At 37.3% G+C, this 22,490-nt stretch overlaps 1 protein-coding gene across 7 annotated transcripts in view; it reads left to right on the top strand.

Annotated features, from left to right (window-relative positions):
• Nexmif (neurite extension and migration factor) overlaps positions 1-20,068 on the top strand; it is a 205,677-nt gene extending 185,609 nt beyond the window's left edge. For 3 of the 7 annotated variants that reach the window (XM_045140120.1, XM_045140115.1, XM_045140116.1), the window contains 3 exons: positions 7,872-7,997; positions 9,060-13,425; positions 14,015-20,068. In XM_045140120.1, coding sequence (XP_044996055.1) covers positions 7,919-7,997; positions 9,060-13,425; positions 14,015-14,057 — 4,488 coding nt within the window. In that variant the 5' untranslated portion in view covers positions 7,872-7,918 and the 3' untranslated portion in view covers positions 14,058-20,068. Of the gene's footprint in view, positions 1-3,800; positions 3,952-4,141; positions 4,235-7,871; positions 7,998-9,059; positions 13,840-14,014 lie in introns of those variants that run through there. The other 4 variants (XM_045140119.1, XM_045140117.1, XM_045140118.1 and 1 more) reach the window with 3 other exon arrangements.
• The last annotated feature ends 2,422 nt before the right edge of the window (positions 20,069-22,490 follow it).

Raw genomic sequence — 22,490 nt, 5'->3', positions numbered from 1 at the left:
TTTTTAAAAATCATTATAGAACCTCTCTTTAATAATTATATATTATATATTATATATATAATAATATATATAAAGTATAATTATACATTATTATATAATATATATTATATATTAATATTATATAATAATAATCTTAAATGTAAAAAAGTAAAAAGTTACTGGTCTTATGATTAGTGGTTATTTAATTTATAACTTATTCCAACTTATAAAACTTAATACAGCTAGGAATTATTTCTGAACTAGAAGGTAATGTTACTGTAACTAAAAGATAACAATATCAGGGCTGGAGAGATGGCTTAGCGGTTAAGCGCTTGCCTGTGAAGCCTAAGGACCCCGGTTCGAGGCTCGGTTCCCCAGGTCCCACGTTAGCCAGATGCACAGGGGGGCGCACGCGTCTGGAGTTCGTTTGCAGAGGCTGGAAGCCCTGGCACGCCCATTCTCTCTCTCTCCCTCTGTCTTTCTCTCTGTGTCTGTCGCTCTCAAATAAATAAATAAAAAATGAACAAAAAAATATTAAAAAAAGATAACAATATCACTTTGTGATATTGGCAAATAGTCTATTTTTTTAGAACTTGGTTACTGCTTATAATGTGGGGAATTTGGGATTCTACTATTTTCCAAGACCCTTCTAGCCCTATGATTCATTGATTATATTTCTAAGAAGAATTTAATAACATTTTAGAATGGAATTAACAGTGTAGATTACTAATAAGAAAAGATTGGAAACCATACAGAGAAAATATAAAGTTATTGAACTCAAGCATTAAATATAATTCATTGTTGCCTGGCAACAAAAGTACTCTGTGATTATCTTATATAAAATCATTCTTGTGTACATTGATGTCCTTCCAAGGACACACCGTCTTGCACACACCAATGGGAGGATTCCAGGTTGGTGCCATATGTGACTACTGTACAATAAGGGTCTACTGTCATGAAGAAAAGGACTCTCTTTGGAAATAAACAACTGGAAATTTGACTGGATTCCTTGAGCTTGAGAAAGAAAATAAGCAGAAGTCCTGAAAATAAAATTCCTTTGCAAAGGAAAAGGAATTCTAGGATGTGCTGGTAAAGTTGAGCTACATGTGTGTATAAGTGAAGAATACTTGCTGAATTGATCCCATAAATTCCTCTGTTGTTCTTTCTATTCCAAATTTAAATCTTGATGACTATTCTACTTTCTAGCATTTGTACATCCCTTTAACATAGTGCATGCTTGTATACTTTCACATTGATTTACATTCATACAAACCAGCTGCACTTGAAAACTCTTTGGAGTGATGCCCCAAAGATGGTGCAGACATGACTAGTGGGGAAATGAAGAAATCCTAAGGAGGGGAAACCCACATGTTGTGCCACCTGAACAGAACTGGAACTATCATTTCTGCTCAGTATCATGAAAGTAAAAACATCCATACCTTGACTGATACTGCCAAAAACAATGAAGTCAAGTGGAACATTCAGAGCACTGCAACTGGTGGAAGCACCCTAAACATTACCTTTGATAGGATAAAGGTATGAATATAGAAAAGGGCATGCATGGAAAGGAGTAAACAGTCTCTTAGCTATATGCCTTAGGCTCATCTCAGTATACATGAAATTCAAATCAGAATTCCTTAATGTGTGGCCACTTTTCAAACTTAACAGTAGCAAAAAGGAAATAGAAATTGTCTAGAGCTTAATGGATTTTTAGATATAATCTAGCTCATCTGCCTGATTGTTTAAGAAAATTTAGGATCAGAGGGGAGAGGAGCTTGTCTGACTGTACTCAGCTATTTAGTGGCTATATTTTGTTCATTACCTAGGACCACCTCTTCTATATAAGATATTTTGGGCATTTTAAAAAGTTTAGAATCTTTACCATGAGCTAATATATTAACACTGTACTTTTGGGATATATAGAATCCTTTAAATTTTCATTGTGATCATTTTTCATGTCTTCATGCTTAAAATTTTTTAACTTGTGTGATTAAACTTTCTGTACTTAAAAGCATTATTTAGATACATATTTCTAACTGAGGGCTTTGAAATCTCATTATGTGTCCTAAAATTCAGTTAACCAAGGAGAATTACAAGTAAGAATGCGGTCTGCTTTGCTAGTTATGTCATCCTTTCTACTGATTGGAACTGGAAAGAGAAGAATGGATACACAGACCTAGTAGGATAGCCTGAAAAACCTCCTGTGGATCTGTTTGCTACCATCTTCTTGCTTCTTTGCAGTCTCTAACCAAGCCTGTAAATTATCCATCTGTAGCAGCTTGTTGGTTAGTTATTCCTTATCCAGTGTGACAGCTACAGCCCCAGTTTGCTTCATTAGCTATGCTAGAGCTGACAGTTTACTATTTACCTTACATTATTCATACAAATTCATGGCACAAATATCTCTGAGGCTACTTTGACCTGAAACCCAACTACCCATAATGCTTTTTTCACAATTATATATTAATTTCTTGACCTCTTTAATCCATGTGCTGACTATTTTCCTTTACCTGTCATATGCAAACCATTTTCCAAGGCTCCGTAGCACATTTATGTAGTTCTACTGGTGTATATTATCTCCTTCCTCTTTTTATTTCCTGCTTCCTAATTCTAATCTTTTTGACATCTCATATCTGAATATTATCCCCTAACCTATCTCCCTATCCTTTTTGGGCATTTTGAGACAGGATCTCACTCTGTAGCCTTAGCTTGCCTGGAACTCCCTATGTAGCCTCAAACTAATGGCATTTCTCTTGCCTCAGACTCTCAAGTGCTGGGATTATAAGCAAGAGCCACCAGACACCAGAGAACAATAGAGTTTACAAAATTAAGTGTTGGTCATGAAAATCTCATTCATCCTATTGTTCTCCACTCAAAACCCTACAGTGTCTTCCTGAATTACTTTAACAGTTTGGTTTCAGCGTCTGTTTTTAGCCATATATTCTTATACCTATTTCAGCCAAACACTTACTGCTCTCCAAATTCTCCCCTAAATTTTAACTAAAATAGAATTAATACCATATTCTGAGCCAGGCACTTTAGAGTTGAGCAGGGTCCTTTGGAAGCATAAGACATAACAAAGTGGTGTGTAAAAACAGAAAAGATCAAAGTTCTTTGAGAACTTAAAGGACAGAGACCAATTTTCTTCAAAGTTGTAAGAGTCAAGGAATATGTCAAGGTAAATTTGAGTAGAAAAAAATGACATAAATGTAAAGGAGAGAAAAAGGGAAAGAGAAAAGACATTTCTATTAGAAAAAAATCTCAAGTGCAAGATTCCAAGAAGCAAAAAAGTCATATATTAAGGGAGTATAAAGGGTAGGAATATAATGTGGAAGGTGAACAGGATGAAAAGAGATTATAACTCACAAAGGTGAATATTGTATGCAATATGAAACAGAAAATTTTCAGAGCAATCATCAGGTCTGTGATTTTTTTTGAGGACACTGATGGCATTACTTGACGGTCCTTCAGCCCAAGCTGCCTTTCTCTCCACCCTACTTCCCCATCTATACCTCATGAAAGATCATCTTTCAAGGAACATCTCAAATGCTGCTGCTTCTTCCTCCTCTTCAAAACTGGAATAATTTCATTCAGGGCTCTGATAGAAAGTCTTTGACTCTCTTTCAGTATACTACACCTGTATTATAAATTTGTTTATGGTTTGTTTTCCACATTGGATACTGAACACCTTGAGCATAGACATCTAGTTTCATTCATCTCTTTTCCATTGTAATGTCTGATATAATACCATAACCAAAAGTAGCCCAATAGCTTTGTCACTACTATATCATTACCTTCTGCTTCACTTTTCTTCCTGTTAGGAAAAGCAATGGATAGTCCCTCAACACAAATACGGGTGTGGGTCATCTACACCCTGAAACCCAAGGCTTCACGGCCTCTGGAGAAGAGCATAACATCCTAGTGGGACAGGATTTATAAGCCTTCCTCAGGCCCAACTAAGAGGAAGGACAGGTAGGAAGGCTTGCTTTTCTAGTTTAATTGAGAATTCCCTTGTTTCAGAATACCTGTCTCTGGCCAATGTTATTTCAATGCCATTATACTGTATGGTTTATTAAACAATTTATTGTGTATTCTTCCTAAACTGCTAATCAGGTTTAACTTAAAATAGATTTTTAAAACCCTACCAAATTTGTTGTTGTAGATGTTCATCAGTGGAGTAAAGCTAAAGTAACCCTAGAGCTATTCATATTGTAGCTGTAAGAAATTATCCTGGATTAAAGAGATGACTGAGAAGGTAAAGTACTTGTTACCCAAGCATGAAGGCCTGAGTTTGGATCTCTGGAACCCATTTAAAATCCCAGAGCCAAGGAAATGGAGAATCCCCAGAGCATGCTGGCTAGTTAGTCTAACCAAATCAATGATATCTGGCTGAGCAACAGACCCTGTCTCAACATACAAGGTAGAGTGCAATTAAGTACACCATGTTGATCTGTCTTACACACATAGAAACACAAGCACAACATGTGTATGTGCATTTCCACACACACATATGAACATGCTTGCACACCACACTCATATACCTAAAAGCGAAAAATTATAATCTTTTACCAAATGATAAACAACCAAGGTACAAATAATTTAAAATGTAGGAAAATATCCTTATAATTGTCTTCTAGAGAGAGATTTAAAAAGTCATAGGAAATAACAAAAAGATAATATACTCTTTAACATTCTAATTCTAGAGAATAAAGACTCAAGTTATTGATAATCACTAAGTTAATACTTACAGTACTCAGTTTTCATTTTTGAAAAACATGAGAACCAAGTAAAGCTAACCTTAAAAAGAGAGTGTACATCAAAAATGATAATAACTTCTGAAACTATGTCCTAGAGCCTAGAAGATACTCATTATCAGCCTTATAAACTTTCCTTCACTTCAGAGATATAAATACAGGATGTTACTATTAGGTCATATTTTTCTGCTATAGGAAATGTATGTTCATAGGAAAATAATATCCCAGATTACAGTTATAAAGAGTGGTACTAATGTCACCTGACAGAGTGTTATTTTCCTGTATGACATGATTGGATGATTGTTGATACTTAACTATATTGTTCCTTTATATATTTCATGGAACATTAACTCTTACTAATAATCAAGACTTGCCTGAAGCAACTATTTAATACTATATTTTCTGAAATGGGAAAGTAAAGTCAGTTAATGGGAAAATTTGCATTTCTCTATCCTTGTTTAGGACAGCAATTGGAAGAGGTGAAAATTAGGGGAAAGTTTTTATAGTAAATTTGTAGAAAGCATTTTGAAGACAAAAATGCCTGGTCTCTTGATCAGACATGGGTTTTTTTATGGATCTGTAAATATATTTTTTATGACCTTATCTATCACAATCCCTTTTTCTGTGTCTTGGTCTTGCTGGTGACAAAAATGGAATTCCTTGAAATTAAAAAGACATAGCAGATAAGAAGACACTAAAATATTAAAATCAGGCTGAGGGGATGGCTCAGCAGTTAAAGACACTTCCTGAAAAGCATGCTGGTCTGGGTTTGATTTCTCTGCACCCATGTAAAGCCAGATGCACAAGGTGGCACATGCATCTGGAATTTGTTTACAGTGACAGAAGGACCTGGCATGCCCATACTCAATCTCTATCTCTCTTAGATAAATCAATTAATTAAATGTTAAAATCCATAAATATATCAAGTCCCTACAGAGACAGAAAGAGTGGAGAGTTTAAAGAGACAGAAATGATAGTTGAAGGTCTGTTGAGTTCCTTAAACAGAAAGAAAGATGTACACAGCAATCCATATTGATGGCATGATTCAATCTTACCCATGGGATATCCTTCTCATATGATTCCATCACACATGAGTCTACTTGCCAAAAGTTTAGAACTTCAATATTTCTATCCATTCATCTCTGCTACTTCTCTTCTTGTTAAATAATAATCTCCAGCCCTTGGCACCCATCGTTTATTGGCTCTGTACAAGGTCAAAATGCATGTAGAATGTGAATTAAGTATGATAATTATCATATAGAAATGTTAGAGTAAATTCAATAATCATCTAAAATGTTTAGCGTGGTCTCTTGCAGATGTCTTATTTTATTTTATAAATAGAACTAGATAGGTAGTATCTTATAGGTTGAATAATGTGAAACTGGTACTGTTTCTTGTTCCTTCAATACTGGACTTGGCTTTTAAAATGTGTATACATATATATCCAGATACTTCTTGACTTGCAGTGTGATTAAGGCCTAGTTAAACTTGTTGTAAAATGAAAACATTAAGCTGACAGTGCATTTAATACACCTAGCCTACAAAACATCATAGTTAAGCATAGCCTACCATAAATGTGCTCAAAACACTTACATTAGCTTATCATTGAACAAAATCATCTAGCAGCCTGTTTTATAATAAAGTATTGATGCTTTAATATTTTCATTAAATACCAGTATCAAAGAATTCAGGCAACAAATACACTATGGAGTATTGCTTACCTTATGATTGTATAGCTAGCTGATTGAGAGGTGTGGCTGACTCTTACCTGGTATCATGAGAGAGATACTGCCTATTGCTTGTCCAGGGAAATATCAAATTTAAAAATACAATTTCAACTCAATGCATTTTACAATTTCAACTCACTGTATTTTTAGCATTTTAAACAAAAAAGTCATAAGTTTAGCAATCATAAATTATGGGCCATCAGTATTAGGGTAAATGAGTATGCAGTTGAGATTCTTATAATAACAATTGACTATCAGGAGTGAGTGCTTGTTTGTATTTCTTATGAGATAAAGTCTTGCAATGTAGACCAGGATAGCCTCAAACTTGCAGCAATCTTCCTGCCTCTGGCCCCAAACTACTGGGATTACAAGCATGTGGTGGTATATGGTGTTAGTGTGTGCTGAGGACACTGTGTAAGGATGGGGCGTGGCTGGAATGAATAGGAATTTATACATTTGATAGTGACACATGATAATCACCTCTATCTCAAATGGCCTCATCTATTATTTTCAATATCCCTCCCACCCAGGTAGTTGGACAGAAAATGAGGAACTGCAGATATGTATACCATGACCAAAAAGTGGCACATGAGTCTGGGACTTTTTTAGAAAATGGACATCCTACTAATAGTCATATTTTAAATCTTGTGAGCTTAGAGGAATACTTGTCAAAATCCTCTCCAGGTGCTGTAAGTCAAGAAACTAAGGAAGTGTCTACATCTTTCAACTGTAGAAGTCAATTAGAGAAAACTAATTTGACATGTGTGTATTATAAATTAGCTTATTTTAAAAGAACTTCTGACTATCTGAAGCAGAAATGAGGCAAACAAATAAAATTGTCACATCAACACAACACCTAATTTCAAGTTACCGAAGACTTTATTTTGCATTCTTTCTAATTGGACAGCTATGGTTCAGCTCAATTTGCTACTATCTGGAGAAAGATACAGATTTATCAGTTTTCAATTTTGAATTGTATGTCATTGAAAAAATATAAGGACTTAAGGTATATGAATGAAACGTGAGTTTCCAACTTTACTTATATATTACATGCAAACTACTCAGCAAAAAAAAAAACAAAAAAAAACAATGAAAGTAATGAAGCAAACCTGGAAAAAGACAAGTCCCAATAATCATTTTAAAGCTCTATGTCTGAGGCTAGAGAGATGAGTTGTCAGTGCTTCCCTGCAAGCCTAAGGACCCAGGTTCAATTCCTCAGAATCCATGTAAGCCAGTTGCACATGGTGATGCGTGCATCTGGAGTTCGCTTGCAGTGGCTAGAAGTCCTGGTACACCCATTCTCTCCGTCCTTCTCCCCCCCCCATAAATAAAAAAAATCGATGTCTAAAAATATATAAAATGCAGAATAAAATAAACTTAATGACTGACATTATATATTTGAAATGTGTAGGTTGTACAGCATTTGAACTTGGAATGAAATAATAAGAAGTTACATTCATGGATAACCAACAAGATAAGGCTATTGCTGCCTCAGCCAATGGAGAAAAGACTCTGATTAATGGGCTCAAAGAAAATGGTAAGAGAATTTAATTGTATACTATATAATACCTTTCCTGTAGTCCTTTGTTACTAATATACATTTTCATTATACTCAAAACTGGAAAAAATTTAGCCTAGGATGTCTTTTAAGATTGATATAAATCCTAAACTATTCTACCAAATCATTAACTTGGCTAGAACAATATCTATCTGGGATTCCTCAAACTCAATCCCTTTACCATCCAAAATTACTTATTAAATGGTGTTCTTCAATATTTTTGTTTGTTTGTTTGTTTTGTTTTTCGAGGTAGGGTCTCACTCTGGCTCAGGCTGACCTGTAATTCACTATGTAGTCTCAGGGTGGCCTCGGAGATCCTCCTACCTCTGCCTCCCGAGTGCTGGAATTAAAGGCGTGCGCCACCACGCCCGGCTCCAAAATTCTTAGTAAATTTAAAATATCACCAGGCAAGGTGGCACATGCCTTTAATCCCAGCACTCGGGAGGCAGAGGTAGGAGGATCACGTGAGTTCAAGGCCACCCTGAGACTACATAGTTAATTCCAGGTCAGCCTGGACCAGAGTGAGACCCTACCTTGAAAATCCAATATGTGTGTGTGTGTGTGTGTGTGTGTGTGTGTGTATGTATGTGTATATATATATATATATATATATATATATATATATATATATATATTCTAATATGAAACTTAGAACTTCTAGATTACAGAGCAGAAGTTTCAAGGGTGTGCCTCATAGGTCAAAACTATGAATGTCTCATCTAAACATTATTCCCCCAACCAAAATCCTTGACTTTCCAGTTGATCAGTAAAATTCTTAACTCATTTCTGAGGAGCACTGTATTTTTCCCTGAGGAAGAAGCTGGAGCTAAAAAATGATTATTTTTCACTGTATGCTGATTGTTCAATATAAAATTGGGTTTGCTTTTTAATGTTCTGCTTGTGATTTCTAAAGCTAGAGAAACAGAGGCTTACTTTATATAATAACACCCAAGTACCAGAAAGTGATCAAGGCAAAGCAACTTAAGGAGTCTGTTCCTAGACCCTTAACATTATTTCTATCATTTTTCCCTTTTTCTCTAGACTCAGAGGACCAGGATGTTGCAATGAAGTCATTTGCAGCTCTAGAAGCTGCTACACCAATCCAGCCTATACCAGTGGTACAAAAAGACTCCTTGGTATTTCCCAGGGGTCTCCTGCCCCTGCCCTCTAAGAAGCCCTGTATGCAGAGCCCTCCCTCTCCTTTGGGCCTGATTGAAGCACCCGAGCATGCTGCTGATAGTGCTTCTGTTAATGCCATCTCCCTCACATCTGGAGTTTCCAAAGGCCTAAATACTTGGTCACTGCCCAGTGAGTGTGAAAAAGCTCCTTTTGCCATAATGGAGCCTGCAGGTATGTCAGCTCTGAATGGAGACTGTCTCATGCAACCAAGCCGGACTTGCTTGGGCTGTTTCATGGAGTCCAAGGAGGCAGTAGATCCTGAGCCAGGGATCAGCTTGAAAGTTAGTGATCTAAATAGGGATTATGAAACGTGTGCAGTCTCTGATATAGGGATTCAGTGCATTAATGCTGGAGAAAACATGAAATATGGAGAGCAACTGCTTTCAGATCAGCTACTAGGATTCCCTCTACATAAATCAAGGGCAGGAGATAGAAGAGAAGCTGAGAAGCCTGACATTGACTTGGAAGATCCAGCTCAGAAAAGTTATTATGAAGCACTACTGTTAGATAAATGTAATACAGAAGAAGCTTTGCTTGCAAATTCCAATCAGGATTGGGGTTACTTTGAGACTTTCATCAGTGAGAGTAAGATTGAACTACTTGACCTCTGTTCCAAGAATGAGCTTTCTGTCAACCTGTTCTCTGAAGAAGATGTGGATAACTATATGTTTGATGATGATGAGTCAACACTGGGTAGTGATGTCTGCTCCCTGAAAATTAGATATGAGTCCTTTCAGGACAATGTTCGAGACAAGACCACCCTCCTGATGCAGGAAGATGCCCAATTCAACTTTTTTCCCAGTGTCTTTACTACCTGTCCCAAACGGGAATCTAAGAGTACAGTCCTGAAGCAGAACAGTGACCTTTCCCAATTCAAGGTCCCCGATGTGAGCATCATCTGGGGGGAGGAAGATAAAAACTTGGACAAGAAGAAAGGAAAAGAAGAAGGACTTGAAGATAAAGGTGTAGAGAAAAAAGATGGAAAAGATAATGGAGAAAAACCTGCCTTAAATAAACCTAGTGGTGGGCTTGAGGTAGAACACTTTAAGAATCTAAAGCAAGACCATCTTGCTAATTCCTTAGAGACATCAGGTAATTTCAGTGATGACAGTTCCTTCATTGAGGTCTCGTATGATGCCATGGGGGAGATTAAGGACTGTAGCCGCTATATGGCTCGGGACACTAATTCTGGCAGCTCCTCCTCCCAGCAGAACTATGGCCTGCGAGCCAAGAGAAAAGTTAGATACAGTGAAGATTATCTATATGATGTTGACTCACTAGAGGGTGAAAAAGTAAATGAAAGGAAGGAATGGCTACCAGGTGGTTCCAAAGAAGAAGATGATGATGAATGGTGTCCCAAAAAGAGAAGAAAAGTAACCCGTAAGGAGCCTCCCGTTATTATCAAATATATTATTATTAATCGTTTTAAAGGTGAGAAGAACATGCTGGTGAAGCTAAGTAAGGTAGATGCCAGTGAGACAACAGTAAATTTGAGTGAAAATCAGCTCAACAAATATGCCAAGATGTCACCTTTGAAAGGCTTCTGGCAGAAGAAGAAAAAGAGAAGTAGCAATGCAGACTCTATTAAAACACCCTTATGCCAAAAGCAAAGCTTTGAACCAGGTAGCTTTGAGGTGTCATTCCTGCCACCTGCTCGTAAACGAAAATCTAAGCTTGGCAATAGACACAGGATTCAAAGAATTCAATCCATGGAAACTTCACCAAGTAAGCAGGTTTCATTCTGCAGTGATCAGAAACAAGTCGGTAATCGCAAAGAAGAAGGAGTCCTAAAAGGTACACCAAAGTCAGCGCTTCTTGCTGTCCCCAGCTGTGCCAATGAATCACATTTAAATGTTATCACAGGCCCTGACACAGTGAAAGTCAAAGCTCAAGACCAAGCATTTAAGGGACCAGAGAGAAAAGTGCTCAATAAAATCAAGTTTAAGAGTGAAGCTAGGTTAAAATCCAAAAAAATTAAAGCTGGGCAAGAAAACAAATCACTTGTTCAAATGAGCCCTGTGTTGGAGGACCAATCCTCCAAGGCTAATTTAAAAAATGAAGTAATTCCTGGGACCTCAAACAATTCCAATCTGTCTGAATTTCATGAAGCAAAGGTTTCTAAAAATTCTACTTTCTTACCAACCACCTGCTCTTCTGAAATGCCTCTATCATCTGCTAATGTTGCCACCAATATACCTGTTATCCCTGGAGGGTATCTGCAAACATTGTTAGATGCTTCTGACTTGTCAAATAATACTAGTATCTCATACTTTACCCACCAGTCTCCAGAGCAAAATGAAGGTAGTCTCACTCAAACAGAAAAATCATTTGTGCCTCTCCAGTCTGCCCAGGACTGCGTACTCTCCTCATCATCTGACTCTGAGCTACAACAACCATCCCCTAATTTCAAAATGGAAACAAGCAACTATGGAAATGTGTGGCCTAACAAAGCTACTTCTGCTCCCCAGGAATTAATGGCTGAAGTCTCAAGAGATATAACCTCAAACCAATCCAGTGAATTTGAAACTTCCCAAGTAGTCTCCATGGAAAACAATCTTACTGCTATAACATACAGTTCTGTCTGCCTCAGTAGTGGTGGTGGTAGTTGCAACAAAGTCCTTTATACCTCCGTGCAGGACCCCCAGCTCCCATCAGATGACTCTTATCAATTGTGTCACTTTAATAATGGAGAGATCTGCTTTCCTTTCCAAGAGACCCCAGTCAATATGGATGATGGTAGGCTCTTTAGCTTTGATACCATCACCCCACTTTCTGTAAGCTCAAGCACTTATTGCTCCTTAAACTTGAAGTCCTGTGAAAAGGATGCTGATGATGATATTGCTGATGACTTCCTGGCCCACTGCAGCCCTAAACTGGTGATCCAGCAAAGCATTGATGAGATAACACCACTAAAGGAGTCCACTGACCTCCTGGATATCTCCAACTTCACCCCTGACAAATTCCGCCACTCGTCACTCTCAGAGATGTCCCCACCAGACACCCCCAGCCTTTCTCCTCAGATTACCAGATGTGAGAATGTCAAAACACTAGGAACAATGAAGGGGTTCCAAGAGGGTGTTGCAGGACCATTGAGCAGCATGGAGAAAATCAAGTGGGACTGTAGTGCCCTGTCAAAACAGGTCCAAGCAGATGATGGATTTACATTAAATAACCATCAGTTTCAGTTTCATATGTTCAATGATGAGGATTCTGTTGGCCTACTGCAAAAAAACCCTTGCCAGTCAACATTTATTGATCCAGCTGGTCAAGTTAGTACCAACAACAAAGTGTCAAAATCAAGAAAGAAAACTTCGCCAGGCAAGAGTGGAGCTATGAGCCAAAGCTCTTCTCAGAAAAACACCAGGAAAAAGTCTCCAAAATCCAATAACAAAGGTATTGAAAAGCCACCTGGCAAAAACTCCCGCCAGGTCTCTAAGTCAACAAAGAAGGGGAAATATGTGGCTGCCATCAATGGAGAGAAAATGCAAATAGGCATTGGCCGTGGGGGAGGCCCAATCAATAGTGTATCCTCCACTGGAAAGACACTGACTGAATGTATCCAACATGGTGGCCCTGTCACCTCTATGAAGATGCCAAGTCAGAAGGGAATTTCTAGAGATTGGACTTTGGAGAAAGAGACTAGCCCAGGCTGGAATGACATGAGTGTGGGCACTAACACCAACAACCTCCTAGATGATGATCAACGGGAATTTCAAGAGCCTTCCTATATCTTGTCCAACATTGCCTCTGGTATGGCAGATGTGCAGAGATTCATGATGGCCTCCATAGAGCCCCTTTGGGAGCCCATGGAACAACATGGAGACAGCAATACATTCTACTCCCCTGAGTCTAATAGTCTAAAATTAAAAACCCTCAAAATATTGGCTGGGACACCACAAGAGTCTAAGAAAAAGACCAATAGTGGATCCTCAGGAGCTACTAAGAATCACAGATCTATCAAGGGTGTGAGCAAAAGCAATGGAAAAGCTGCAATAGGTGATCCTGGTCGTGCAGACGTGCCTGCTTATAATGAGGACTCCCGATCTGCCTTCTTTGATAAAAAATATGGTAACGTGAGCACTTTAGGGAATAATGGACCAACACACAAAAAGTTGTATCGTCACAAATCCAGCTCCAAGGCCCTAAGAGATGAGAAGTGTAAGGGAAAGCGCATGGAGCGAGAACAGGTCCGCAAGGATGAGGCTGGGACAACTTTTGAAAAACTGAGGTAATGCTGCACCAAAACGGCTGAGATGATGCACCCTTGGCTTTCCTACTACCTGCTGAGCCTATAGTTCTTAATTTTTCCCCTCTTGAAAGCAAAAGTTTGCATGAAAGAAATTGTCCCATTCCCTTCTTTGTCAAATTAAAAAGAAAAGAAAAAGTGCATGAAAATCCCTGTACCTTTAAGCCACCCATAATATTGGGAAATTTCGTTCTGGCTTGGCTAGGGATAAGCTCTAACAAGGATACATCTTTCTTCTTCTATTCAGCATTAATTTGTACTTATTAAGAAAACAGAACTAAAATATGCTCTTGAATGATTTTGGGAATGGAAGGGCTTTGCAGTAAGACAGATTTTGAACAACAGAATTTAAAAGTCACATTAAAAAAAAAAAAACCAAGATCATTTAAACAAAAAGAGCATTAGTTGTCAACATGGCAATTAGGAGTACTTTCTGGTGCCCCTGCTATCTCTATCTTTCTGCATCATACAACATCTAGTATGGTATCAAGAAATTTAGATTGTATGTTCCCTTTGTGGGACATACACTAAAACTAACTAAGGTGGCATAAATTCTTTGATTTTTCTGCAGGGATTCCAACTACAATCTCCTAAAAGCAGAAACAACATTTTGAGTTTTACCTGTGTTTGAAGAAGAGACTCGTATTTTCCAGAAAGACATTTGATGTTTGTGTTTTATTTCTTTCAAAATATGCCTTGTGGTATGTATGTTGACATGTAAGTGCTTAAAGAAAAGAATTTAAATTGTGGGAATAAGTCTTTGAAATCAAACTTTAATCTGATGTTCTATGTAAAAGACTTTAAAAGTCATGCAGTTTCACAAGTAGTTTATGCACTATTTACCCACAAGGAAAAACGGAAAACATTGTGCCAAACTACAACAAGTGACTGTACTGTATATAGTTTTACTTCTATATCAACATTTGGTTGTGAGTATTTGGGGGAGTTTGTCCCTGTTAATTTACTAGAAACATTCCAGTGATTCTTGCTATTAACCACCCCCACATTTGTGGATAGCACCTGTAGATCACAGTGGAAAATATGTTGTGTTACATAACTTACCAAAATTTAAGGATTTTGATTGAATTGTGCCAAATTTCCTTACCTCATCTCACAGATTCACCCCACAGTTTAAAGATCATTAATGAGTTTTCAAATATATATGCATGCATATATGCATATATATGCATGTATTTCTATATACACATACACACATACATACATACATTCATTTAATGTTTTAAACTCTACTATCCTGTGTGGAAACATGAAGAGTTAAGCAAGGCACAATAAAGATTTATTTGTTACATCATCTGAGGATGAAAATGTTGGAAAAGTTTGAAGGTCACAACACTTAAGTCCATCAGGAACCTGAGTATATGCATTTATAGACCCTTTTACAAGGAAACAAAACAGCTGCTTTGAAAGTTTGTTTTCTAAAAGTAAAATCTGTTGTGGAAAATTATTTAAAGTGCAAAGTTATATTGCTGATACTTTATATCTCAGTTTTATATATTTTATAATAGCCTGGGATAAATTATAAAATAACTATAAAATTGACACTAATGATAAATGAAATGCATAGATTGCTTTTGTTTAAATAGATTCCTAAATGTTTTATTCCAGTTTGTCAAAAGTGCACTCATATCATGGCTTTATTGTTCTTTAAATGTTTAATCTTGCAATGCCAATGTCATTTAAATAAAATGTTAACACATCTCAGATTAACCAAATTTTTATTCCTATTAGTTAGATATAATATTAAATAAGCTGGAAATTGGTCGTAGCAACTGACTTGGACTATACATACTTAGTCTGAGGGTGACTAGTGTTTGATACCACACACTAAGTATAAATTTCAAATTTCAGTAAATCTTTAAATCATATTTTTAATTCAGTCCTCCCCTCCACTACCTTTAAAAAAAATTTCACAGCTCCCAGCATCCCTCACTACTAGCCTCTTCTTCCCCTTTATTCACCACTTGACTTCTAACATTTGATCTCTTTTCCTTGCACAGTTGAAGGCCTGTGTGTCTGATGACTGATGCATTGTGGCACAGATGAGATAATGAATATGAAAGCGCTTTGTAGATCGAAAAGTGCTATACAGATATAGGGGATTAATATTATTAATGTTGTTGGTTGTTGTTGTTGTTACTATTCTTACTAATATTGTTACTAACCTGTTAACTTGTGAATATATAGGCTGGGGTGGGAGGGTGGAGAATAAGTGGGTGGGGAAAACGTACTTAACAAAAGAGGGAAGATGTTTCAAAGGAAAATTTTAGACAGAATATGAACCTACCTAATCATTGACACCGAAATATATTCACAAACAGAGAAGCAACATTTGAAAGTGGTCAGAGAGAAATGGAAGGAAGCTTATCACATATACAAATGTATATACTTCCCAGTTCATGATTCCTTTCACCAGCGTTTACTCTACTACTTACAGCTAGGTAGTAAAATGAACAGCCCCATGTTATTGATTGTGTGTGATTTCAGCATCAGTCTCTTTTGTCTGTGGGGACAAGTACGAGGAGCAGTTTGTGAGGCTAGTTCAGGCACATTCCTAGACTTTGACATTCTGTGCAGTGAACCCTGGAAAATTATTTAGTGGAAGGGCATCAGATGAAACAAGTCTCTTGCCTTACAGCTGCCATCCAAAAGGGAAAATAATCACACTAGAACACTTTCTTCTGTTTCTCAATCCTCTGATAGCTAGCTATTTGTACTAAATGCTCTGGCTTCTTCCTAGGAACTGGTTTTTGTTTTCATTTGTTCTGTTTTGCAGCTGAATTTTAGCTTGGAATCACCAGCTCAGCCTGTATTGTGATCTCCAAAACTCCAAACCTCAAAGTCATCTGCTGGCTTGTAGGAATGGAGTTCTTTCTATGTAACCAAAAAGTAAATATTAAAGAAGAAATAAAGAAAATGAGTATAATGTGTTTTATAAAAATAAATATGGGAACAGTTATCCCAGGTTTTTCTTAAAGCATCAGTTCAGCTTTGGAGAAGAGTAGGATAGCCTGAAACTGTTTAAAAATTTTCCTTGTCAGAATTTACTATCCTTTGGATTTATCCTTTGGAGTGGATACTCTTTCAGTTGCTCCTGTGGAGCCCACTACGGGCCAACTCTAGGGCATGGTTCATACCTTTCTCCAAAGAGAATTGCTATTTTAAGCACCTTTTTATTGGCCTGTGAGGAATTATATGTTGTTAACATAAACTAGTGGCTTGTAACTAGTCATTTTGTACTAAAACATAACAAGAAAATGAATTTGAAAAGTGAACAACAGGCCAAGGCAAAAAAATGCTTATTCTCTTACATATACTTAATATCCCTTACAGTACACTATGTTCTGCGTTGTTGAACACTTAATATGCTGTTGGTCCCATCTTGGCTCTCAGAATTCTTTTCCTTCCTATTACAGCGTAGGCCAAACTTACTAGAGATCTCTTTTTCAACCAGCTGCCTTAGTAGAGTGAGGACCAATGTATGAAAATAGTGTTTTGCCCTATCACTGATTTTTCAAGTCATAAATAATAGATTTTCCTTGGTCTGAAATTTCTGATTACCACTCCATTCTAATCTCTCCTTTTTGAGAAGTTGCTTCCTATTCCCCAATAGAGTCTCACTTAGTCTTTGCTCTCCTGGAAATGGTATCGTCTCTTACTCTTCTTTCTTAATCTTGGTTCTTGGTCTTGGAACTTTTCTTCTTTTATGGCATTATATTCCACCTCCCAAATTGATAGAGTCTGAGAACTTCAGCTAGAATGCTTTCTTCTGGAAGTTTAGATGGCTACCTTCCCATTCTTAATCACTTCATTGCCTGGGCCATTTTCAGACATAATTTTAAGCATTTGAGACACAAATATCACATTGCATTGGAAAATTGGGAATTCTTTTTTTTTTCAAATTCTATAAGAATAGGTCTGATCTACTGTTCTAGTTAGATGCTGCATTGTGTGTAACAAAGTGTAGATTAACAGCCCCACCCAAGGGTCTTCAAGACTTTGGGGATTCTGTTTGGAAAACTGACTTGAACCAGTGACCCTCTTCTATGCCTCTCCGGTGTCTCAGATACAAGCTGTCTCATATGTGCTGCTTCCTTCCAGCTCTCCCTTCTGATTTCTTCTTGCTACTCTACAATTATGTGTTAAGGCCTTACATTTTCCTAAATATTTTCAAATCTCCTGTTCTACTTTAATCATCAATTCTTCAGTCATTTCCCTGAAGTCCCTGGTGCTAGGTGGGCTTTCGTGACAAAACTTTCACCTTCTTGGACCTTTTTCCTTACTAGGAAGCATCTGTGTGTGTGAGGAAGGGGGTGGGAGGAAGAGGGTATGAGTGTGTGTGTGTGTGTGTGTGTGTGTGTGTGTGTGTGTGTGTGTGTATCTGTGTATCTGTGCGTGCGTGCGTGCGTGCGTGCGTGCGTGTGTGTGTGTGTGTGTGTGTGTGTGTGTGTGTGTGTCTGTGTAGGTAAAAGAAAAGCATAAAGGATGCTTTAAAAGCTGTAAACAACTAGCTAGCATCCTGAGTTCTTTCATGTGAGGTATTGCAGTTCTAGTGAATTTCCATTTTAGTGAATTTGAATTAGTGTTTACTGCCTAAAGGAGAAAAACCATATCCAAGGACCTCTTAGCCAAGCTTGCTCTTACTAAATTGAACCACTGTGGTGTAGATCCACCACATCTTCAATTTACAGGTGTTCTCATAACCATTCCAAGATAGGAAGAAAGAGCTAAGTTTCTGTGCTGAAGAGGAAAATGGAAGACTAGCTAGTCCTAGTTTTTGCTAGAACTAGAAATGTTTGTTTTCTCCTACATTACTGAGAAGTTGTTGAATTTAAGGAGTTTTAATTTTCACTTAGGGATTTTTTAATGACTACCCATCATTACAGAAATAAGTCCTTTTTATAAAATAAAACTAATACAACTTTGATTTGTTTTCTAATCATAAAATTCTAAGCCAATAGTTATATTTAGATGGCTTAGTACCAAAATCAAATGTTTTAGTAACGAATAGAGATTTTTGTCAATACAATGTAGGCCAGGGATTTTATAGAGGTTCTCAAAGACCCAAGTAGGAGAGAGAAAAAATTTTAGTTAGGATTTTTAACTTGGGAAACACTGTCATCAGATTGAGGGTCCTCAACTAGCATGAGATTATTTTGATGACAGTACTCAGGCTACCCTTTAAGGCACATATTTCACTCAGAATTAAGCAGTAGCTACAGTCAGAAGCAGAGTTCCTATTGCAGCTACATGATACTTGAGATGTACTCTTGGTTTGAGAAACACAACTAAGAAGTACAACATTGGGGAAGGACAATTTAAGAGAGAGGTTTAGTACAAGGCTTAAGGGATGAAAGAGGCTTTAAAAATGATAGGTAAGGTAAATAAATACTAAAGATGCTGAAGAAACACTCATCATATGAGATGGAAAGGATGTTTGTCCACTCAACAAACTCAGGAGTTTCCATGTCTCAGAAGGACATCCCATAAAAAAAGAAAGAAGGAAGGAAGGAAAAGTTGCTGGGCGTGATAACTCGTGCTCGTATTCCCAGCACTCAGGAGGCCTCAGCAAGAGGATTGCTGAGAAGTTAATGATAACCTGGGCTACAGAGAGAGTTCCTGGTCAGCCTGGACTATAATGTGAAACTCTGTCTCAACCCCCCCTCCCAAAAACAGAAATCTCAAATCATTTTGCCTCTTTGAGAGATGCCTGGTTTTACAGCACAAAAGAAAAGGCTTGAATGAAAGCTAGATGAGGCCTTTTTTTTTTTTTTTTAACCCAGTGAGGAGGACAGAAATCTTAAGCTGCTCTACTGGGATACCTGTAGCACTGACTAGAGTTTGCTGCCTACAGAGTTTTGAATGTACTAGTCCTTAGTTTCCATAGAACTGAATGCACCTCTTTAGTAAGTTAATGATTCATGGTGCTAAAGAAAATGATTATCCCTGTTTTTCTTCTTCCCTAAGCCCTTTAAACATTTAAGAAAATTTAAAAGCATTTAGAGACCCTTTTTATGAATGTAACCTGTTTCTGTTTAACATATGACACTGCAACTTTAAAGTTAGGAAATAATTTGCCTTTTCTTTTAGAATTAAGCTTTATAAATAATCTGTAGAGTCAATTGAAGTATAAAGCTTAAGGATCACTCTTAAAACGCCTACAAAATCTTGTATATTTTTAAGTGTGCCAATTTGTAACATATTTTGTAAGTGTATATTTTTCTTAGAAAAGTGCTGTGAAGTGTCTGTATGTGAGAGTTTTCCTTTTTCTGCACCACTAGGTGCTAATAAAAGGATATTTACTTCAAAGTTTCTGGTTTTAGAAACCACAATACAAAGAAAAATACACTTTTGTTGGGAATTTTGTAACAGAAAACATGTTGTGAAAGAGTGTAGTGATCTTGTGCAAAAGAAAATGAACATTTGTGAGCTTCTTGCTGTTTTATAGATTTTCTTGTAAATTATTCTTGTAACACCTCTGGTTTTGTTGTTCTTGTTGAAAAAGTTTTAAATATTTGTGACTGAATGTATGGTGAAACTGTCATAATGTTACTAGCTGAGTTTTGTTATTGTTTATGGAATAAATAAAAGAAAAGTTTAAAATGCTGCTTTAGAATCATATGTAACAGAATTCAAACCATTTCTAATTAAACTTATAACCTAAATAAACAGTTCTTCATTGTCTAGAGCAGTGTTTCTCAAACTATCTGGTGAGGGCCCAATTTTTCTTACAGTCCGTCTCAAACAACCATTATTATGACACAAAAAGGAAATTCTGAAAAAGTGAAATGGAAAGATATGTAAAACAAAAATCCAAATGAATTTAGATTCATCGTGTAAAGTTACATTTCAAAACAAACATAGCATAGGAAAAAAGAAAAGAATTGCTACAGGGTTGGTAAAAGTGCACTGACTGATGTCAAATTGCTATAGAAGGTTTGAGCCATGCTAACACTTTGAATAGGATCAGCAATGTAACTATTGTCTGGGAACTTGCTAGGAATGCTGAATGCCAGGCTCTTTGCCAGTTCTGCTCAATCAGAATCTGAATTTTAAGAAGATCCTTATGTGATTTGTGGACATGTTAAAGTTTGAGAAGCACTGGGCTAGAATTTTGTATTTGGGTTTCTTTTGCATCTCAAATTGGGGAGTCATTTTTCAGTTGGTCCCACTTTCAGTGACCTTAAAACAAATGGTATCCTTCACTTTATGGTCCAGATAGGTTCTGCAGAGGAGAAGTAGTCCTCAAAGTGTAAATGCTGTTTGTTGAAAGTAATAAATATTGATTTGCCTGGTACCCCAAAATGTCAAATTTTCCATAAATCTCTGCAATTCCTACATTATTTTACTTACCATTCACCCATGGCCCCTATTTCCTTTAATCAGGTATTCCACAGTCTCTGTGCCTAGTATTTGGATAGTTGTGCCTTAAAAACAATGGCTTTACTTTCAGATGCCCAGACAATTTAAGCTGTCCATCAAAGCCTGGAGCTCTGGCTAACCACAGGTCATTGTACCCCACACACATTCCAATAACCATTTCCTTGGTTTTAAATATTATTGTTCAAAGAAGCTGAAAAATATGTATGAAGGAGTGGCCCTCCTCTCACTGGGACATATCCACTTCCAGCACTTGAAATACCATTTGATTCCCACAAATGTCTCCCAAGTTCCTGATCTGTGCTTCCTGTTATAGAGTGGACATTCTGCTGCATCTTCAGACTTCCTTGTTCAAGATGATTTCATAATCTCTTCTCAGTGAATTAGGATTTTCACCCATCTAATTAGTGACCCAAGCCAGCAATTCCTTTCATTTCTAGCTCCACATAGCTGGTTTCTCTCACTATTCATACTTTTCTTGCCCCACTGTCATTTTTTTAATTCAAGCTTAAATGGTATGTTACCTGTGCTATTTCAACATTGTTCTAAGTCAGTCATTTTTAGAGTTGGACTTTTCACCTGAAAATTCTTTTGCCACCAACTTTTTATTTTACTAAGCCAGAGTATTTAAAAATTAAACTATGACCCCACCGAAGACACTCAGCAGAATTGGGAAAGGGGGAGGGGTACCTGTGTGTACAACCTTTTCATTTAGAAAATCAATAAACTAAAAAAGTAATTACAAGGAGTGAAAAAATTAAACTATTTTCAGAGATTCAGAGATTATTAAGCACTAAAAGATGATTGTGCAGTCCTTTATTTTATGTGCACTATAGTATCTTTTTTTCTCTTCACCATATATTATGAGAGACTGAGACCACACCCTCAACCTATTACTTTAAAGATTTAAAAGAGTTTGTGGGCTGGAGAGATGGCTTAGCGGTTAAGTGCTTGCCTGTGAAGCCTAAGGACCCTGGTTTGAGGCTCGATTCCCCAGGACCCACGTTAGCCAGATGCACAAGGGGATGCATGCATCTGGAGTTCGTTAGTAGTGGCCCCTGGCGCTTCCATTCATTCTCTCTCTCTCTCTCTCTCTCTCTCTCTCTTTCTGCGTGTGTGTGTGTCTCTTTCTCTCTCTGTCACACTCAAATAAATAAATAAATAAAAATGAAAAAAAATTAAATAAAAAAGAGTTTGTGTTTCAGTACTAAAAAGGTAAAGACTGGTAGAGAATGAAAAGCCAAGGCTAGGTGTGGTGGTGCACACCTTTAATCCCAGCACTTGGGAGGTGGATTGCTGAGAGTTTGAGGCCACCTGAGACTACATAGTGAATTCCAGGTCAGCCTGGGCTAGAGTGAGCCCCTACCTTGGAAAAAAAAAAAAGCCAAGCAGTTAAAGTTCCCATTATCAGACCCTTCAATATTTTCTCTTTTTTTAATTTTTTTTAAATTTATTTATTTGAGAGCGATGGACAGAGAAAGAGGGAGAGAGAGAGAGAGAGAGAGAGAATGGGCGCACCAGCCACTGCAAATGAACTCCAGATGCGTGCACCCCTTTGTGCATCTGGCTGACGTGGGTCCTGGAGAATCGAGCCTCGAACCGGGGTCCTTAGGCTTCACAGGCAAGCGCTTAACCGCTAAGCCACCTCT

The sequence above is a fragment of the Jaculus jaculus genome, chromosome X (assembly GCF_020740685.1).
Source record: "Jaculus jaculus isolate mJacJac1 chromosome X, mJacJac1.mat.Y.cur, whole genome shotgun sequence".
Lineage (NCBI taxonomy): Eukaryota > Metazoa > Chordata > Mammalia > Rodentia > Dipodidae > Jaculus > Jaculus jaculus.
The sequence above is the reverse complement of the archived record's forward strand: the minus strand, read 5'-3'. Positions and strand labels throughout refer to the sequence as shown.